This window comes from Octopus bimaculoides, chromosome 8 (assembly GCF_046866305.1).
Source record: "Octopus bimaculoides isolate indiv1 chromosome 8, ASM4686630v1, whole genome shotgun sequence".
Taxonomy (NCBI): Eukaryota; Metazoa; Mollusca; class Cephalopoda; order Octopoda; family Octopodidae; genus Octopus; species Octopus bimaculoides.
In genome coordinates, this window is record NC_142935.1 from 5,529,970 (window position 1) to 5,551,759 (window position 21,790).

The 21,790-nt window shown below is 34.8% G+C and overlaps 1 protein-coding gene across 17 annotated transcripts in view; it reads right to left on the reverse strand.

Moving 5' to 3' along the window:
- Nucleotides 1-21,790, reverse strand: part of LOC106878895 (receptor-type tyrosine-protein phosphatase kappa) — a 594,862-nt gene that overhangs the window by 6,704 nt on the left and 566,368 nt on the right. For all 17 annotated transcript variants that reach the window (XM_089356042.1, XM_089356041.1, XM_089356040.1 and 14 more), the window contains 2 exons: nt 15,670-15,830; nt 15,252-15,387 (listed from right to left, as the gene is read on the reverse strand). In XM_089356042.1, coding sequence (XP_089212168.1) covers nt 15,252-15,387; nt 15,670-15,830 — 297 coding nt within the window. The remainder of the gene's footprint in view (nt 1-15,251; nt 15,388-15,669; nt 15,831-21,790) is intronic.

Here is a 21,790-nt window from a genome sequence, read left to right on the forward strand (position 1 = left end):
AATAAAATATACTTTATCTCTATATACTGAGTTCACTTTATTTCGTTTATCCGTCTAAACCTTTGTGTGTGTATGTGTGTTTATGTGTGTGTATGTCTATGAGTATGTATGCGTAAGCCGACGAAAGGCACATTCATGATTATATGTTTATGTTTTTTTTTATGTGCATATTGAATAAAAGATGTAAAAAAAAAATCACAAAACTGATCGAACTTAAATTCCTTTGAAATGAATATCGATATAATTTTTTATAAGTTTGGCAAAAGCTCGGCAAATACTAGAGGGAGGAGATCAGTCGATTAGATTGTCCCCAGTACTTGCTTAGTACTTATTATATCAACCCTGAAAGGATGAACTGCAATTCTGATCTCCGTTGTACTTGAACTCAGAACGTCATGAACAGAAAGAAATGCCGCTAAACATTGTGTCCGATGCGCTAACAATTCTTCCAATAGGAACATACGTACATGATTTGTAGAAACACGCACAGGAGCACGCATCTTAATATATACACTTATTGAGGTGTCTGTATGTATGTGTATATGTCATGGTTCAGTTTTATTTCAAGATTTCTTGCCAATAGAAAAAAAGAGCCTGTTGCTAACCTAGGTCCAAGTCTCCTTCATTGGAATTTCAACATCAACAACATGGTATTTTTGTTTGTTTGTATGTATGTATGTATATATATGTGCAGATTTTTATATTTAGCTTTATGTTTGTATTCTCATGCATATATCTGCAAGTATATATATCTGCATATATCTGGAAAGTTTTACAGATTTTTACAGTTCCAGTAATGGATTGGATCTGTAGTCTTCGAATCAGCTTTCTCCTTTCTACTTTTGAGAAGCCTTATTTCTCAAGATTGGCATTTAGGCAGTGTGTTACATATCCCAGACCCCCAATAATTACACGTATAAACCTGAACTTGTAATCTGGATAGAGTAACAACAGATTTCTCAATAGTTCAGCGTAGGTATTCTCTTCTATACGGATCTTTATTTTAACATCTGCTGGGCAGCTAATTTCCACAACTGCGCATAGTTTCTCTTCTCTATCCCAAATCACAATATCAGGTCTGTTGTGCTTACATCTTACTGAGGTCTTCACTGGGACATTCCACCAGTATTCCTTTTTATTATGAGTGGTTATGGCTTCTACTATAATGCGAGTTCTTATTTCTTTGTCCTCGGGGTTATCCTTCCGATGGGTTTCATTATACAGTGTCCTAGATACACCATCATGTCTCATCGGTAGATAATACCGTAATGACATTTTCCGTCATGTATGTATGTATGTATGTATGTTTTCTCGCTTTTTAATTTAAAATAAATTTTGACCGGCTACCGGTAGAAAGGCTGTGAAAGAAAGCATCTTGTGTTTTTTCATCATCGCTTGAGTCTTAAGCTCTTGCAGATCTTTACAGTCCCACATATCGTGGTCATTTGTAGTGTATGAATTAAGGAGTTGCGTTCTCTCCCCAAGAACCTAAATTCAACCATACTTTACTTCAGACGAGCTGGAATGTATTCTGTTGTATATATGTATGTATGTTCCAAGTTGTAATTATAATTCAATTCTTTCCCTATCATTTTGAAACCATCATTAACACATTTATTTATTCAGTAAGAATACTTTAAATCAATGAATGAAGTATCATTACTGTGTTCCTATTTTCACTATAAAATTACTATAACTGTACGCCTATTATTATTGTACTTATATTACACATAGATCTCTGGTTTCATATTTTGTAACAAGTGGTATATCTTGCCTTGACTACTGCTTTTATCTCTCTTCAATTTAACCCTCAAACTACGAACTTCTAACTCCCTGTAAAACATACTCTTCCAGCTACCTGTCTTCATCTTTCCCGAGAGTCAGATCTTATAATCCAAACTAATTATTTTTGCCTTCCGTCGTTTCTTATTTCAACTGATCATCTCCTTTAGCACCAAACTATGTATATTTCCTTTTTTTCCTTTGCCACAAACATCACAAGATTTGAAAGGAACAATACTTTCACAAAGCTCAATTAACTCCATTGGTATCTGGATAGGAAAGAAATGGCCGACTGGAGACTTTATTTAAACATTCATCTTATATTTATTGAGTTCAAATTTACTGCACGTATTTTGGTGTGAATGTCAGTGGACTTAATGTTACACGCTTTCGATCTCTTTCTTGAAAGCCGGTAATATGAGAACAGACACATAAACATCATAGCGAAGGGAAGATTTATATTTCATTCATTTCATGGAATTAAGCTTAAACTTGGAAGCTATCCTTATAACTCGTCGATTTATTTATATGTTTAGTCTCTGAAAAAGGGGGAAAAACACACAGACAAGATGAATTTAATTCTCATTGCCTCCACAGTAAAATATCTCTATTTCATTACATTGGAAGAATATTTCTCAAGATAGAAGACACAATAAGCTTCATAACGATTTGGAATACTAACCAGAAAATTTCTACAGTGTCTCTTGAGCAGGATGCTCACCTCTCTTCAACCTAAATTCTACAGAATCTTTCGTCAAGCTGTAAGCTCGAACCATGTTATTTATTTATGATGTGTTCCCCATACGATTGCAATAGTGCAAGAGGCAATATACGGAATAACCGAAGTATTAACATTCCATCTTCTTGAACCAACAGCAATTTGATAATGTGTTCCTTAGGCAATTTTTATTGAAACCAAAATCTAACATTCCTTTATTGTTAGTCTCAGCTTTAAAAAGACTTTAGAAGAAAAATTCTACAAAATATGGTTTTAGAAATTTAAGTTTTAAATTGGCTTAGAGATTTGATATTTCTCATCCAGAATATTCAGCGACCCGGTTTTCGGTGATGGCAATAGTATTAATAACAACCAATTAATAATAATTAATACTTCTAGAAATATTACTGAGGTTTTAATCTGTTATAATCTGTGATTTCCCTGCACCCACAATTCTGTCACATACATACAATGTATACATAAACACACACACACACTCAGATCCTTGCCAGAATTAATCTACCCGTAACAGATTATAATAAACAACAAGACTTTCATTCTAAAATCTATTCTCACGTTTGAGACAGTCTTGTGTGCAAGACAAGACTATTTACTCAAATATATATGCACGTATATATACACGTGTGAGTGCGTTTGTGTGTGTGCGCGCATGTGTTTATGTTTGTAGGTATGCATCTATGCATGTCTGTATATCAGTATGTATTTATGTCTATTTGTATTCATATTCACTCTGGTTTAAAACCGCTGTTAATGTTGTGTCCTATTCTGGCCTCAAACTTGGCCGTAAACTAAATAGAGTTTAATAAAGAAACACTATACTGGAATGAGCAGCGAATTTAGAGATAAATATACAAAGATTACGAAGAGAGGAGAATACACTATTGTACTTTTTTTCTTGCTGGTTTTAGTCTCTGCACCTCTGTTGTGTTATCGCATCTTAAAGTTGTCTGCCCTTGTACCAATAAAATGCTAATTCGAACTATGATTCTATTTCTCACTCTTCACAGTTTTAACTATGACTATCGATTTCAATTTATTTTCAAAATAACACATAAAGACTAGTAGTTTAAGATTATTTTGTCTTAAGAATATATTTTACTTGACGATTATTTTAACATCAACATTGATTTACGTTTAAATTTATCATAAATAAACGTAAGGTATTTATTTTAATTGAACTTGAAAGAAAGGATAACAAAAAATTAATGAAAATAAATTATAGTTAGGAATTGAATAATACATCACTTCCTTCTAGTGAGAAAATATTTGGAAATACTTTGGTGATGAAAGCAGTCGACATAAATTTACAGGCTTGTTTGTTGATGTTAGCCTCCTACTTAATGGTATTGTAATAGCGTTGAACGCTAATATTATTTATATGAAACTATAAATATTTTATGGTTATGTCTTGATTAAAGACATCGCGATATTTGACCATTGGCCAACAATAAACATATTAAATCTATCGACAATAGTTATTATACATACATGTGTGTGTGTGTGGGGGGAGAGAGAGAGAGAGAGAGAGAGAGATAGAAAGAGAGTGTGTACATTCGATGTATCAATATTTGTTTTCGTTTCGCTGTCCAACATTTAACATTTCTATGATAGACAAGCCAGTAGAAATAATAAAAAGAGGAAATAGATAATATTGTATTTCATCCCGTGTTCGACTTCGTATTTAAATTCAGAGAGCGGGAGGGGTGGGGGCGATAAAAAATATTTCAGTGTAAATTCCGTCGACTGCTGTATTCGCAATAAACATTCCTGTATCTCAAATAAGATAACAATATTTCAGATATTGAAACTGGGGAATTGAAAGAATATCATTGATTGTCAGAATAATTACTGCGCACTGTTTAGTTTTGTTCTTCTAGATTCTGGTTTCCAGTTTAAAGCCTGGTGAAGATGAGTTTGCTATCGTCTGCACCCTTCCATTACAAATTTATTTCTTTGCGCCAAATAATTTTAAAATCTGTTCAGATATGAGCCAAGTATCATCAGAACAAGATATAAACCATCAACAACGTTGACAGTGGTTCAATTTCTGATCAAAGTCAATTATATTGGTAATTTCTTGTAAATGACACGTTAACATATCCATTTCCTTAAATTGAATAACTTTTTCAATATTCCGATGAAAGCAATATTTTAGTTGTATAGGTTTACTATCAAATATCTCGAGAAAACAAAACACCCATAAACTTCGAACGGCCTCCGAAGTTAAACAATATAAAAATCTAGATAGAAATGGATTGGCCAAAAAGTCGTTCGGTTTTTATTGACACTAAACTTCAAGCACTCTAATACGTAGCTATCTTCAGTCTGTCCCTTGTGCATGGGCACTCGTTAGATACTTCACATTTCAACGAGGTTCGATGCGAACTTGCATCGAAAGAGGTTACATTCTGTGTGCTTGAGATCACCCCGAAAATGGAGAACCAAAATGTACATTATCGATTCCTCATGCGTTTTTTTGATTTTAAGAAATTCATGGAAGCAGCGGAATAGTGCAGGAAAATATGCACTGCATATGGAGAGGATGCTGTTACGAAACATGTGTGCCAGAAATGGTTTACAAAACTTCGATCAGGGTATTTTTCGGTTTAAGATGCACCTCTCTCTCTCTCTTGGGCTGACCAACTGAGATTAACAGCAATAAAACGAAAGATATAGTCGGAACCTACCCCCACTTTACAACCAGGATGATCACAGATATTCTCCAAATCGAATGCACCAACTTGACTACGTCTAGAGGTTCGATGCTTGGGTCCCACATCAATGAGACTAACCTCGACCAGAAGATTTCCATCTGCGACTCCTTGCAGGAAGGGGAAGAAGATGATCCATCTTTGAAGAGAATGATTACGGGAAGAGGGGGAGACTGTATCGTCTATAACAATGTGAAATATAAACGATTATGGAGAAGTGCGGTGAACTACCACAAGCAACTCCAAGTTACAGACAAATAAATCAACACCGGTTGATTATGCTTTCAATTTGGTGAGAGTGGAAGGGTGTTGTATTTTACGATCTTCTTAAACACAGGACCATCAATTCGGATGCGTACTGTTTCCAGCCGAAAGCGTCAAGTATTTGCTCATCATAAGGATATTGTCTTTCATCTCGACAATGCCAGACTGCACAATTCTTTCAATACGCAGCAGAAGTTACAGGGGCTTGGCTGGGAAGTTTTGCAGGACTCTCTGTATTCATCCGGGCTTGCACCTTGGGATTTCCACCTGTTTCGGCTTCTTCAAAATTCATTGAACGAACATACTTAACTTCTGAAGAGGGTGTAAATATTCACCTAGGAGGAATTTTCGCTAGTAAAGACAGAGCACTTTTTTGAACAGTAAATAACGGATCTGCCCACAATGTAGCAGAAAACACTGGAACGAAACAGTAATTATATCATTAATTGTGTTTAAATGTTGAGTCTTATTTTCGCTTAAAAAACTGAACAGACGATTTGGCCAACCCAATAGCCTACGTTTAAGCCAACCAATATTTTATAAATGTAGAGTGTTTTACTAAAAGAGATAAGCTTCCAATGATACAAGTTTGGAGTTCAGGTTGTGATTATTGATCGCCTCGATTTCGATTCACTACCGTGTGTAATTCGTTTCAGTAAAGGACACACACTGTCATTGTTCACTATCAGTAAATTTAAATATTGCTCTTGTTTTAATTTAGATACCTCAAGTGCCTTCATAGGAGCATCTGTTTTCATAAAAACAAAAACGGTTTCATAAGGTTTGGGCTATTTAGTGTACTTTACTTTAAATAGGGAACCGAAAACTTAAGAATTTAAGTTCTCAAAAGACGTAAATAGTAATGAAACATGTAATACGAAGTGACTCAAAATCCTTTCACCAACCAAAAAAGTAACCGGATCAGCTGGGTTTTTTTTTGCCATAAGTGTCTTTAATAGTCTACTACCCGATATACTCTACTTAAAAGGCCCAAGAAGTTGTAATTTTGCTGTAAATAATACGTTAGCATTTGCAAACTATTTTCTAGTTAGACACGGAACCTACAAAACAGAGCTCCCGCCACGCTGTTCACAAGTTACGAAAACGTCTCTGATCATTCACACCTATGAGGGGGGAGGGGCGATGTTATAGATCTATTAATATTCCAATGGTGTTCTCCAATGTTAGCCTATATGAGCCCCAAACATTCAAATAGCTTTCTCTCTACATGAATCTATTTTAATCTATGAAAGGAGGATACGATTTATTTTATTTATACAAACGATCAATATAGAAGACTACAAAAAATAGCAGCTGCATCTCTCTCTAATCACGCGCTATCGCTTTAAATAAATGTCATGTTTGATATTGCATCTTATGACATAAAAAATGGTATAGTCACAGCTGAAACACATTATACGATACTTCTACTCAGTCTGAGCTGGATTAGGACTAAACGCCAACAACAACTTCTCGTTTCTCAAAAATAATTGAAAGATGTGATTACATTAACAATTATCCAAAACACCCTTTCTCACTCATTCTTCAAATGTCAGGCGAAAGTAATGTCTTCAACAGTATCTTGTATGAGAAACCCTTTACTGAGTAAGCTGTATGTTAGTCGCACTTATATCTCCTCGCTTAGAGAATTTTCTTTGAAAGGAGTCCATCTGAACGTGTGCTGCGCTATTGTGCCTTGTATCTGTCACACCCACAATCTATTTAGGGAATTTTAAATGATTCCGTTATATCGCACGCAATTGTTATAATTACTAACTTACTCATCGTTTATTCAATTCATACTCCCATGCAGATAACACTACCCTTCAGTTCTTAACAAGCTGTAGAAAGGCATTGTCACTGTTTCATCGGTTTTTATTTTCCTGAAACAGCAAAATGAGTGCTAGCTCCACCCAACAAAAGAATCTCAACCTTTTCTTTAGTTTTCCCTAAAGTCTTCCCATCCTCCAGTTTCCAAATAAAAAAGCCTTTCCTCTCGAGAACAGAAGCCATCAGACATACCCACCCCGCCCATGTTTAGCTTAAATTTATGCAAGACACCCCAACCGCATAAATTTCCCTAACCCCAAAAAGGATGAGCAGTGCTATATTACCTAGACTGTGCCACACTATCTTGACTAATAAATACAAAGGTTAATGTAACATCATTCCTACGTGAGTATAATCCTAGATAGGATTGCCTGTAGGTTATATAAATGTAATTTGATTCCATGCGCCAGTCTAAGAAATCCTGAATATACATGGAACACTGAGAAGCCGTCCTCTCCAAGAGAGCCGATTCGACGACACAATTTCTGTATTTTAAAATTTATTTTCATTTCGTTTATGTCTTTCACAATATGTTTGTTATATAATATCCCATCCACTTTCCTCTTAATTCCATGATCTCTTCTGGTATAAACTATCAATAAAAGGATAACAAAAAAATGCTTGAAAATCAGAATGTTAAATTCTATTCGGTATCCTCTACGTGAAGTGAAAATTATCTTTTGGGAAATTATATTTATAAAACCTGCTTTATTGAAAGGAATTTCGAAATTACTACAACCATAACATTTTCCTTCTGTGTATAGAACTCTTAGTTTATGCTTAATAGTTCGTGCAATTATCAAATTTCAAGGAATAATGGCTATTCCTAGCATGTTGATTGTTGAATAGATGTGCTTAGAATCAAATTCTTAAAGAGTAATTATTTGATTTTACAGTTATGTAAAGAAAGATGATGAAAATGATAGCGGTGTGTTTAAAAAAATATCGACACTTTGTCACACTTTACGAACACTTTGGCATTTGGTTCGTGATTGTGAAATAATTAACACTACGTAAATACACAACAACAAAGAAAACGTTTAAAATGTAATTAGGGAACCAAACATAAGTTTAACGTTGTCAGCAAATGGCGTTAATAGTTCGTAAATTTGGCTTATATTCAATTCTGCGAATAAAATAAATTATGCTGAATAAAATTTACTGGGGAAAAAATTATATTCAGTTTTAATTATAAGTGCTTTTACCGTAACATTAGTAGTTATGGTGGCGTTGGTGGTGGTAGTAGTAGTAATTTCTAAAATAGGTTGCTTATGGAAACGAATTTTCTCCAGTAGTAAACGGTAAGAGAATGGTAATCATTTGAAACAGTAGTAGCAGTAGTATTAGTGGTAACATTTAACAAATTCTTACTCCCCAACATGCTGAAACAAGTAACTACATGCCCGCTCAATCTCTGAATCAAATTCACCGAATTCATCTGATAACCTCCACGACTCTATAGTTTTCTCTTTCTTTATTGTATCTAATACATCATGTTAAATAACTGTTCCAACGTTTGTCAGCGAAAAGCATTCTTTGCACTTATTTGCTCTGCAGATATCTCTGCCAACTCACCAGTTTGAAATATTCTCCAAAGCTTTGTCGTCTTATCCACACTAATTAATGATTTCTAACATTGTCACAATTTGGTAAAAGGAAATCTCGATTAGATCCAACCACTGCACTTGACTGCTAGTTACTGTGAATGTAATGCTTCCCTCTAACTAAATGTATATCATTTGATTGGAGACTTGGAGTTGGTAATTATAAAGGAAGAATTAATGTAGTTGAGCCAATAGAATTACCTGCTACAAAGAAAATAGCAAAGCATATAGCAATGGCCTTACTACTATCGATAATTACGGTTCCAATAACAATCATTACCATCATCCCAGTAGGAAATCCATCGATATTCAACGATGACTGTTCATATGAAATACTTTGAGTTGTAGAATCAGAAGTGAATCGATCTCTTCGATTAATTCCTGTGACCAGCTGCTGTGGTCACAGGAGTTAATCGATTGCTTCTCAGTCTCCTCATGTTAGGTTTATCCTCCTCCAGCTTTGTAGGTCAGTCAAAGACTGATTCTTCGTATCATTAGACAACTGTGAGAAGACAATTTGCTTTGGTAACTTTTCAGAACCAGCAAGGATAATTTTATAGGGAAACTTATTCAGTAAATAGCTTCAACACAGAGTATTAAGGGTTCTTAATAGGATTCTAAACTTAGAATGTAAGAGAAAGAAACAATGGAGTAAAACTATAAGATGCATTAAGGTTTTCAGGGATTATCAGAACCTGCATATCCATACAGACAATAACCAAATATTGTTGAGTATCACCCCTATACACACCACCTGTTCATACTTCAGTGTTAATGAACCAAGAGTCAACGTCTGTACTACTATCTCTAGACGTAACCATTCTGTTTTGTCTATCTCATATATTGAAATACGAGTCAAGAGACAAGTGTTTGACACATCGTTTCATTACGTTTTCTCACTTCGTTTTCAGTCTTAAAAACAAAGTACAAATTTGTATAAACCTTGAGGCAATCGATGAACCATAAGTCAGCTAGAGTCTCTTGTAACTGCTCCGTCGAGGGTATATGTTTTAACTTTCGAAAAAGAATAGGTACTTTACTAACTTAACTGTCCTTTCATGGAGAACTTGCCCGCACGAGAGGGTACTGTCTATTGAATTATATATATAGCTCATATTTTATTTTTTGTTCTTTATTTAATATCTTGCTTGCTTTATCCAAGAGTTCCAGAATTCGTGATGTTGTATCCCTTCTTGCCATGTTTCTGGCGAGCTCCCACGCCAGATGTGTCCATTGTCAGTTACTAGCATATAATGCTTACAGAAATATAAAGCATTAAAAAGTCAAAGAAAAAAAAAACATTTACTTGAGGGTCATAAGGTGAATACGAAAATTTTTTAATCACCCTGTTGGCAAAATAATGCCGAACTGCCATCAACAGACAAAGTCCTGTTTTATTCAAGCCAAGGTGGATAAATTCAATTCGAGAACAGTCATAGGAATTGAAATAGAAAGTCACGATTTACATTGTGAAATCCTTGTATCAGGTGAAAGAGAGCTCTCCGATTTAGAAGTTGAACCGGGTTTGGTAGGATCTAGTTATGTACTCTTGCATCTGAGTTAAAATCCCTCCGAGGGCAACTTTATCCCATCTATAAGATAACTAGTGTATTGCTATCAGCTACTTTTACAGTAAGCTTCGATGATATTAATGAACTTACGCAATTGAAATTATGGATGGTGTTTGTATCTTGTGTGAAAAGCGAGCAGCATCCACCTTATTATTGACACTTTTGTTGCTGGGCGGGCAAATCGCTCGATATTCTCATCTTATGGCAGCAATAATATAAAACTCTCATGAGATTTACATTCTATCCCCTAGGAATGAATATACTTGATCTCTATATGCTGTTTATCTGCATTGAATATCTAAAGAGATAACGATCCTCATACAAAAGTTTCCTTCAACATATGACGAAAAGAAAAAGAAAAAGTAAAAGAAAGAGAAAAGAAAAAAATGAAATTAGATAAAAATGATAAAATATAAAAATCTATAGATGTAATCTTTAAATTCTTATCGGAATACGGATGTGTAAAGAAAACTGGTTTGTTATTAAATTACAGTGTATAGATAAAGTATGAGCATAGTAATGCAATTGGATATCAATATTGAAATACGATAGAAACTAAAATGTGATATTGATCTCATATACAATTGGGAAGTGGTATAAATAGTAATGTTTACTGAAACAGGATACGTTACATTGAGTGAAGAGGCTCCAAAAGATTTATTTTCTAAAACATTGAAATCAGAAACAAATATGAATTCAGACTGCTGAAGGGAGAGATTATTGTAATTCAGAATTATAAGCAACGTGCTTATAATATCAATGTCACGTGCAATGGTACCGACCAAAATAATAATAATAATAATAATAATAATAATAATAATAATAATAATAATAAATGTGACACAAATATAAAATAAAATCATATGCGAACACCTGCTTATTTACGACACAATGCTCTATTGTAGTTTGTTAGCGAATATGATTAGTACACACACCTATACACACACATATATCGATTAATAAAATTTATATGTTCTACTGTTTTTATTTCGCTGTAAGAAACATCATTATCAGACATAGCAGAAATTATCAACATGAAACCTATTTAACTAATTATTGAAAGAAATGCATACTTATATAAAATACAGCAGACCTGCAATGTCCCTACATATACAGAAAAAAGTCTTTGAATAATGATATTCAAAATTCAGTTGCGAAACTTTTGGTGTATCGCCGATTTTTGGAAGTATTAAGATATATGAAACTTTACAAAGTAAACATGGTATCACCAACATCAAGTGTTGGTTACTTTTTATTCTTCGTACAAACTTTCACCTCTTTCTTATAAGGCTATTTTAAAAAAAGAAGGGTGCTGCCTTTTCCTACAGAGCCCACAAGGATAAAAGGTGGTGGGGAAAGAATTTTCAAAATACTCCACTTTTATTTCTATCCAAACATAGATTTCATAAATATTTATCACCTCACACAAGCTGACCATTCCAATAAAGACTGAATATTTATACGTGCATATTCACCAGTTATTCGAAATATAAGGAAATTCGGTCATTTCTTGAACTTTTTGAATAATCTGCGTGAAGCAAATAACTTTTGGGCGAGTTCCTCAATTTATTCGTCTTTGAACAGATTAAATAAGTTTAAATCTCTTGCTAGATAATGACTGGGAAAATGGCGAGTGAAGCGATGTCTTAACATACTCCCAAGCACCATTTGCTCCATATTTATTTAGATTTTATTACGTGCGTTTTGAAGTGTGACGCTTTGTTGAGGTTTGCTTAGCAACTATTATTCCGTTAGAGTCATTACAGGTTTTAAAGTTGATAGTGCAAGTCCAAATTATTCCGCAGCAATATTTTTCTCCACCCCCCTCTGTTACTGTTTTTATAATCTTTAGTTTAGTGTGTAAGATATTGCTTTTGACTCATGTGACATGAGGAGAAACTACGAATACTCAGTTGTTATTTTTTGTAATTTCAGCACTTTAAGAAAGTATGAAATTATTACACAAATTGTGCGATGCCGAACGAATGAATACTCCAGAAGAGAAAAAGAAACCACCAAGTGTAACTGGCTGAATGCATTCTTGATGTGTGCGTTAATAAAGCAACAAGATGCCGCCGTATATACAGGTTCAAATTCACAGGAAAATCCAATGGCATCCCCAATAACAGAAAAAGTTTTTTTTTGTGTGATTTTGGCAGTTAATTGCTGCAATAATTACTTTGTAACGATGTTTCGTTTAGAGGGGAAACGCAAAAATAAAACATTTTTATTAGCTAATCCATTAGCTATGACATTCTGTTACTGATTTAGTGACCTACAGTGTGTGTGTGTGTGTGTGTGTGTGTGTGTGTGTGTGTGTGTGTGTGTGTGTGTGTGTGTGTGTGCGTGCGTGCGCGTATAGTGAATTCTTGGGTTTTATATGAAGAGAATAGTGATGATGTATTGTACTATTTCAAGGACGTGTATTTGTAATGACACTCATGTGCGACGACCATATATTATCGGATCAGTTTGCTTAAACATGGGCACCAGTATGGTCATCCTTGCGAAATTCCAGGCAAAAAAATAAGACAAAGTTTAAGTGAGACTGAGAAAAATGGAACGAAATGATGAGTCAGAATTTAACAGGAACTCCAAGAGTGAGAAGAGAGACAAGCAAGGCGTACTGAATGATGTTGCCGTATAAACCTGGCATTCAGATTCGTTCTTTGACTTCTCATTGCAGAGGCATGTCAAAAGAGGTTTTAAGACTGTCAAGAATATCTTTCACCTTTCTGAAGAGGACAGAGATAATTCTATAAATAATATCATCATTGAAAATGAGATTTCATTTACCCTAAGAATGAAGGAGCTGAATAGTAAATTTACAATCAGAATCCAAGAATATGTGACCCGAACATCCCAGACGAAAATATCTAATGGTAAGTGGTTTGGAGGTAAACGGCAGCATTGTGTTTGTTGTTTTTGCAAGCAACAAAGTGCGGATAAATTCCACATTCGAAATGTTTGCAAAATCACCCGTCCTACTCGTTGCAATCCCCATAAATCTCTTCTTTCATTAATACTGAACACTACCCCCACCTCACAAACGTTTCAAAACTGCGGCTATGATTGAAAAATAAAACGGAATTTACGTCTGTGAATCACTCCACCTACAGTCCAAACCTTGAGCCCAACTACTGTTACCTCCTCGAGCAAAATGAAAAAGTGTTTGACAAGTAAACTCTATGTCAAAGCTGATGAGTTGAGTTAAAAGGAAGTTTATCTGAAGAATCAAGCAAGCCTATTCTACAAAATCTTCCACAAACTTCTTGAGCGAAAAACTATGTTAAAAACATTGGTTCACATATAGAAAAGAATGTTTTGTTGAATTGAAATATAAAAGCTTTGTCTCTTTCTTTCTCAACTCAGGTACTTATTGTGTGCAGTACGTGTGTTAAGTTTTCGACAACCAGCGAGTCAAGAGAATAAGCTATGATCCATTCAGTTGAAGCGTCCACAGTTATTAACGTTTTGCCGACAGACAATAGCACTGTACATCATTGTCGATATTCAGCTGCCCAATCCATTTAGTTCTGAGTATCACCAGATGTAATGATGTTAAACAAAAGTTGCAGTTCAAAATTTGTAGTACCTTGATCAACTCTTTCCGTAGACAGAGACAGAAGAGATGAGTCCTACTGGCTGTATGTATAAAATAATAATACTGATCGCCCACTAATGGATAACTCAGATTAGGAAACATCGAATAATTGATATACCATTGAATCCACCCTAATAAGAACATCACCAATATTTTATATACAGACGAATGGGAACGAAACTAAATGCAGGAAGTAGGCTGAAATTAGTTGGTGAACATTCACAAAAAATAATTATATCAAATAGAAGTGGGGCATACATAAAATAAAAATACATGGAAGATTCTGATATTGAGCTAGTAATAGAAATAAATAGCAGAAAATTTGGGAAAATCCAGACGTAATTTCACAGAGAAGAAAAAAATGTCTAGCGTAATTGTATGACATTTGTAAAATAGACTTATTACATTCTATGAGAATCTAATTCTACGAGATGTATGTATAAAGAGTATAAGAATTCTTGAAAAGTAGTTGCTCTGAATATCTTTTCTTAATTATTTTTGTCTTCTTTTACTTAATATGTTTTACAAATACTCTTTTTTATGTGTGTTTGTGTGTGTGTCCTAGAATAGCACGATTACAAATTTGTAGTAAGATTGGGAATGGTGATATAAACTGAGCTGAAATATTTTGATGACGAGCAGCGTCATTATAAACAACGTAGCTCAATGCTTTCTATTTATGTTATCAACTCGACAATGTTAATGGTATTAAAAAAAATAAGAGGATTTTATTAAGATATGTCTGTTAATTATATAATGTCTATGAAGATAGCAAAATATAAAAACAACCTACAACATTTATTAGCATATACTGAAAAAGATTCTACAAATAATAAACAACACGTTTATTCTTTGAGAAGATAGTACATGCTACAGATAGGTGCCAGTTATCTTCATCCAGCATCTAGCTATTAAACTATATCCAGGGTGTGTGAAATTATTTCTACTCATATCATTTATCTTGTTCTAAATGTATATGATAATGAGATCAAGTTCATAACTATAAGCATTGGAACCACAGTATGAATGATAAGTGGGTTTGTTTTGTGCATGTAGATTTTTGTTTAAATCAGCGTCAGCTATGACGTTGAATAACTGTTAGCCTCTTCTGAAGTAAAAAAAAAAATATATATCAAGTGGACTTACATAATTGTCTACAAGTTGGGACCGATTCAGTCTAAGTTGTTTCACCGCCTGGAAGACGTCTACTTCTTTTTCAGCATTAATTCTCTCCAGTACACAACTTATAGCGCAGTACAGTCCACTTCTGCTAGCACCATTCCTACAAGTAATTTTTACATGGAATATATAAATATATATCTTTGTTGTCTACAAAATAGAACACTTAAAAATGAAGAATTTGAATGACTTTATTAAATTATGAAGATTAATGATTATACAAGAATTATTTCACAAATTCATATCATTTGACAGTGGACAATTGTTTCAAGTACATCACTTAAAATTTTCGTAATAAATTTGTCGATAATTATTATGGCAATGAGAAAAATAGAACTTTCAGATAATAAAGTTTTCAATGATCAAGTTTGAGACAGTAACTTACATGCAATGAACTGTGACAGGGAGTGAATCCCCTGTTTCATGTTGCCATTTCTCAACCATATCCAGCAGCTCTACCAGAGCTAGTTTTGAGTTGGGGAAGTTGTCCCCTTCAGACCAGCGATGAAAATGGAATTGCCGAACAATTCGCGGAGCTTCTTGTGGCTAAATGAATTTTGAAAAAAATATTTCTATCATTAATGATTCTGGAAAACATAATTTATTTAAAGTTTCTTATTTATATAATCATATTGTTTGTTGAGGTTTAAATATTTTACCGACATTTAAGCATTGAATACAGAGAAAAATCTAAGAGTAGATTTTTGGCAGATACGAAGATAAGACTTTTAATAAACAGACTAAATAACAAAACATTTTATTTAAATGGTTTTCAATCTCACTTTTCATCACTCATATTACCATTCATAGAATCATTTTAGTATTTCCGATTCTAAGCTCTTGAAATGTTTAAAGTTTTGAAAATGAGGAGCTATGTTGACCTTGTAAAGAATCAGGTGCTATCTCTCAATAATAGAAAATGATGAATTAATTGCTCTTAACTCGAAATGTTGTTATCATTTTGTTTAGTTCCTTGAAGACCATCTTCGAATCCCATTGGGATCGACTTTGCGTTGATCCTCCTGAGATCGATGCAATAAGAATCAGTGGTCTCATTTCAATCGATTATCTCCTCTCCGACAGATTTGATGTATTGCTACAATTTAAGTAATCGATATTAAATTGTAACTTAGCAGTAATAAGTTGATAACTTATAAGTTATATGTTGTTGTGCCTGAAATAATGAATCTGTTCATGGAACCTTTTGAAATGTTTTAGTCTTTTTGTTATATAAAATAAAAACGAATGGAAATACATTCTACTACAATCACACCAAGTACAGCAAAAAAAAAACAAGAGGGAGACATAAACAATGAAATACTCGTTGACTGAGCTCTCTTGCACCAAATTATCGTCGGAAAATAAATTGTATTTTAATTGTCCTCAACAGAACGTAATTGTTCAACACCTGTGACTTCGTGTAGATGACCAACTCGATTTTGACATGAAGATGAATAAATAAAAAACATTTGGAGAAAGTAATCTACTTAAGATTCTGTAGAAGCAACACGAAACTATACAAAAACAACAACTACATCGTACCAGATATCTACCAAACACATATTTACCACTGCCAGTTCAAGATTCTGTTTTGTATTCCGTTAATGGAGACTGAGATTGAGTAACAAAATGTCCCTATTAATTCCAGTCTGTGCTTATTAAAATAAATCCCACACAACATTTCTGTAAATATTGTGTGAATAAATGTATGTATATACATACATGATGCACACATACACACAATCGCTCTAAGATGTCATGGTTGCAGAATACTAATGATAGTGTGTTGTGTATTTGTGTAGTTGTAATATGTTCCCCTTTGCAGTTGAAACAAGCAAAGCAAAATGGTGGAGATCAGCAATCTTTCCGATGGACGAACTTTTCAACCTGTTCAGACGCCACTCACAAAACCTGAAACTGACCAGTGTTACAAAACATCACAGTTTACAAGTCAGACTGCCTCACCAGGTCATTCATGTGAGGAGATTCAACAGTCCGATAATAGAGTTCAATAAGGTAATATGATCGCACGGATATGCACTTCGACAAACCGGAAAAAATCCAAGGCATTCGTCTATGAATATACAAAGTCTATTTGCCAACATAAAGTGGCAGTCCTGATTAGGACGATGTTACTACCTTTTTTAGCCCCAGTAAAACATCTTTTCCAGCTGGCTATCGACGCACAACAGCGTCCTTATACTCTGAACAAGGGAGCTAATGTCCCTACTCAGCCTTAAACGGTACCTGCAGACCAATGGTTTCTGGGTTATTTCCCTTTATTAGCACAGGATAACCGTTGGCTAGAGATGGCAGCACTAGGCCTTAAAGGTTTATACTTTCGAAATGACACACAGTCACTGACCTCGTAAGGACAAAAACAATTAGTTTTAAATCTCTGAGCGAGAAATAAATAGTAACAGTTGGCACTCCATCGCTTACGACGTCGAGGGTTCCAGTTGATCCGATCAACGGAACAGCCTGCTCATGAAATTAACGTGCAAGTGGCTGAGCCCTCCACAGACACGTGTACCCTTAACGTAGTTCTCGGGGATATTCAGCGTGACACAGTGTGACAAGGCTGACCCTTTGAATTACAGGCACAACATAAACAGGAAGTAAGAGTGAGAGAAAGTTGTGGTGAAAGAGTACAGCAGGGTTCGCCACCATCGCCTGCCGGAGCCTCGTGGAGCTTTTAGGCGTTTTCGCTCAATAAACACTCACAACGCCCGGTCTGGGAATCGAAACCGCGATCCTATGACTGCGAGTCCGCTGCCCTAACCACTGGGCCATTGCGCCTCCACTTTAGTAACAGTACTACAGTGTAAAGTTTATTTGCCAACGTAAAGTGCTGATTCTGATTAGGACGGAGTTTTCTATCTTTTTAGCCCCATGAAAACATCGTTAAAATTAATTGTTTTTCTCCTTACGAGATCAGTGAATGTGTGTCACTTTAAAAGGCCTAGTGCTGCCATCTCTAGCCAACGGTTATCCTGTGCCGATAAAGAAAATAAACCCAAAAGCCATTGGTCTGCAGGTACCATTTATAACTTCTATTGTGTACAGCAGACTTTCATTTAGCCGGGCGTCTATTTGCTACATCAGTGGATATTTAATGTTTTCCTATTTGCATACATGCATATCGATACCGTTACCAAGATCTGTGCATTTCAGTATTATCTGTAATGAATCATACACATAGTTTGCTATTTAAGTCATTAGGTCTGAGACATTAACAAGCTGCTGCACATATAGACACAGTTCTATGTGTGTATGTATGCATATTCGTTGGTATGTACGTACGTTTGTATATGTTTGTGGGGGGGTGGGGGTGTTCTCCTCTTTACAATTTAGAATAAATGTTGACGAGCCACCTGTTTGGTAGCAAGGTTGTAAAAGAAGCATCGTATTTTGTTCATCGTCCATTAAATCTGAAGAATGTCTTGTAGATTTTTATCGTGATCTTTTGTATGAATTAAGGATCTGTGTTCTATCTCCAACAACCCAACTTCATCCATTCTTTGATCCAGATGGGTTGATATGTATCCTTTCGCTCTAAAAATGTGTGAAGCTGAAAGTATATCTTGGGGACTGGATCTGCAAACACTTAACAATGGTGCACAGATGTCCTCTTTCTGGTATGTATTGTAGTGCTACAAGAGATCTTGAATCAGCATGTGGAGCACGTTTATTTAGGTCTGATGAAACCAAACGATGTGTGTTGTTTTTGTTGTTGCTCCTCACTTTCTTAATGATCAAATCGATGACCAATGTACGCTCAAGGCACCGAAATGCTCTGATTCCTCCTCCTTTTTTGGACACTTGCGTCAAAGAATTTATTGGCGTGTAGATATAACGTTGGTCCTTTAGCAATAATCGATCAGAATAGTTTCGCCATCACCATCAAACAGGATACATTGATCGAAATTGGTCAAATCCTTAGAAATTCAGTTCTTTTGTTTTCAAAAAGTGTCCACAGTACCTACGTCTTTTCCCATAGAATATTTTTTATGCTTCGATATAAGATTCAATAAAAGATTGTTGTAATTATGCGAAGAATGCAGATATTTTGAAAGTCCAGTGTAGTATGTACATTGATAGCTGAAAGGGACAGTCTGACAAAAATGTCTGTTTAAGGGTCACTGTTTCTCCAATTCTTTCTTTTTTCTTCTTCTTCTTCTTCTTTGGCTCCAGCTGTGAATTGGAAAGTGTTGGAAAAACATCTTTATTTCTTTACTTCACCTCTCCCTTCCTCTCTTCCTCCCCCTCTCTCTCTATGCTTTTTCTGGATTTACTCTACTAGTGTTTGTGTATGAATGTGTGTATGTGTGTTTGTCTAAATGCTAATGTTTATGTGTAACCGTATCCTTCACATGTAGACGCACTAATAACTATCTACATATATACCTGTGAACAAATGCCCGTACATGAACATGCTTTTGTAAGAAAATAGATATATTTAGTTGCATGTAATACTAAATAAGCTGTTAATTCAACACCAGGATATGGTTTTATTACGTTTATCAACAAATAAATTTATTTGAAAACGGATTAGTCCATAGAAATCAGAAGATATATTGACACCTTATTATTATTTCCTTTAGGGATTCTCTTCACAACTCCCTTTCGCTCTCTTTCCCCTCTCTTCTGCCCTCCATCCCGTCCGTCACTCCACCTCTCTCTCTATCTCCCCCTCTCTCTTGATCAATCCTATGAAAAGCTGTTACAAGAAAGAAACTTGATTTGGCGAAACATTTGTTTACGTGAATTATATCACCACGCTTTATTAAATATTGATATTTCTTAACGATTTGACCAGAGCTAATCCATAACTACGTGACAGCTTTCATCGACATATAATGCTAAAAATGATGTTAATAATTGTTGCAACATTAACTGCAATGCTTTTTTTTTATTAAATCAAATAATTTGCGCGAAACAATTACCGTATGTTATATGAGTCCAATGATTACGTATTTATTTTCAAAGAAAACATAGTTGTTTTATTCTATTGCTGTATACTATCTAATTCAATTTACATCTCTTTATTTGGTTGCATTAGAGCCGTCTGAAATGGCAGAAATATCTTTGCTAACAAATCATGTTGTCGTTTAGTCATATTATTGCTCTGGATTATTTATAGTATTTATATTCTGTGATATTTCTATGAATTGAAAAGCTGGAGAGATCAGTAAATTTTCCAAATGCTCCACCATATTGTGAGAGTTCTCTCCGTCGATAGGTAAATGTTATTGTTTAATTTATTGTTGTCAGTGTTGTTGTAGTTATTGGTGTTGCAACTGGTTTTGTCGATTCGAGTTAATTGAAGTAATATGTAGAACAGTGTTATACTAGTTGCAATTTGTTTGTACTTAAAGTAGCTAACACCCTAAGGCTGCAGCATATTCTAATATTTCTATACGCAGAAATATGTATTAACTGCCTCCATATTAACTGGTGTTATATTAACTCTTTGATTCATTCCTTTCGTCTGTCAGAACATACTGTTGCTGCTTGAAGAATCCTTTAATCATACTTCTGGTATTTATGATACCGAACGTCATGGCTGACTGAACCGAGAGAATATCAGACAAACAATCGAGGCGAGGATAACTCTTGCCATGTCGTTAGTACTGCAGTCTTTTATGACTGAAGCATTTTAACCCTGAACGGCTCAGTTGATATAAACTGAATGGTTAACACATGAACGAGCGACTCACCAGTACCAGCAGCATAATAAAGTTTACGAGTGTTTTGTTAGCATGTCAATTGAAGCACAGGTCTTCCGATAGAGAATTAATTTGAGACTGACTGCTATACTATCGAAATAAAGGCCTGGCTCTAATCCGTTTATTGCTATAAAAAGGTAAATTAACATCACTTTATGACAGGGTTAACGCTTATTGTTCAGTTACTACCCATTTTAATTGTCTATGGGCAACACTAAATTACTACCTGCGGTTCGATCTACAGGTCTGTAAAGAACATGAGACTAAAATGATTTGTCACTTTGTCAGATCATTGATTCATTTCATTTTGGTCATATTTTTACTGAGATTATTATATAGGCACCACTTCAGACATCTAAAAAAATGTTGTCTTCATTACCAGGTGTGGTCAGCAATTGGTCAGTAATTTTAGCCTAAACTTTTGCGGAACCTGTTACATCAGCTTCTTAGAGCAGCATGGGTAGGAAGAAGAGACATTCATAACTCTATGGTAGAGTAAACGATTCTGTAAAATACTTCCAATCAATCATAAACAGAATCATGGACTCAGTTTACCCTGAACTTCATTTTTTAATCCAGAGACTACGCCATTAGTTTTTAAGCGTTCTTCGTCCTCTTGCAGTGTTATTGTTATCATTTAATAAAGTCTGGAGAGAGAGAGAGAGAGAGAGAGAGAGAGAGAGAGAGAGAGATGATGAAGGTAATTTTCTCAAGATTCCATCTCAAAATAATGCATTATTCATTCTTTTGTACGCTCACAATTGTAGAGTGGGGCAG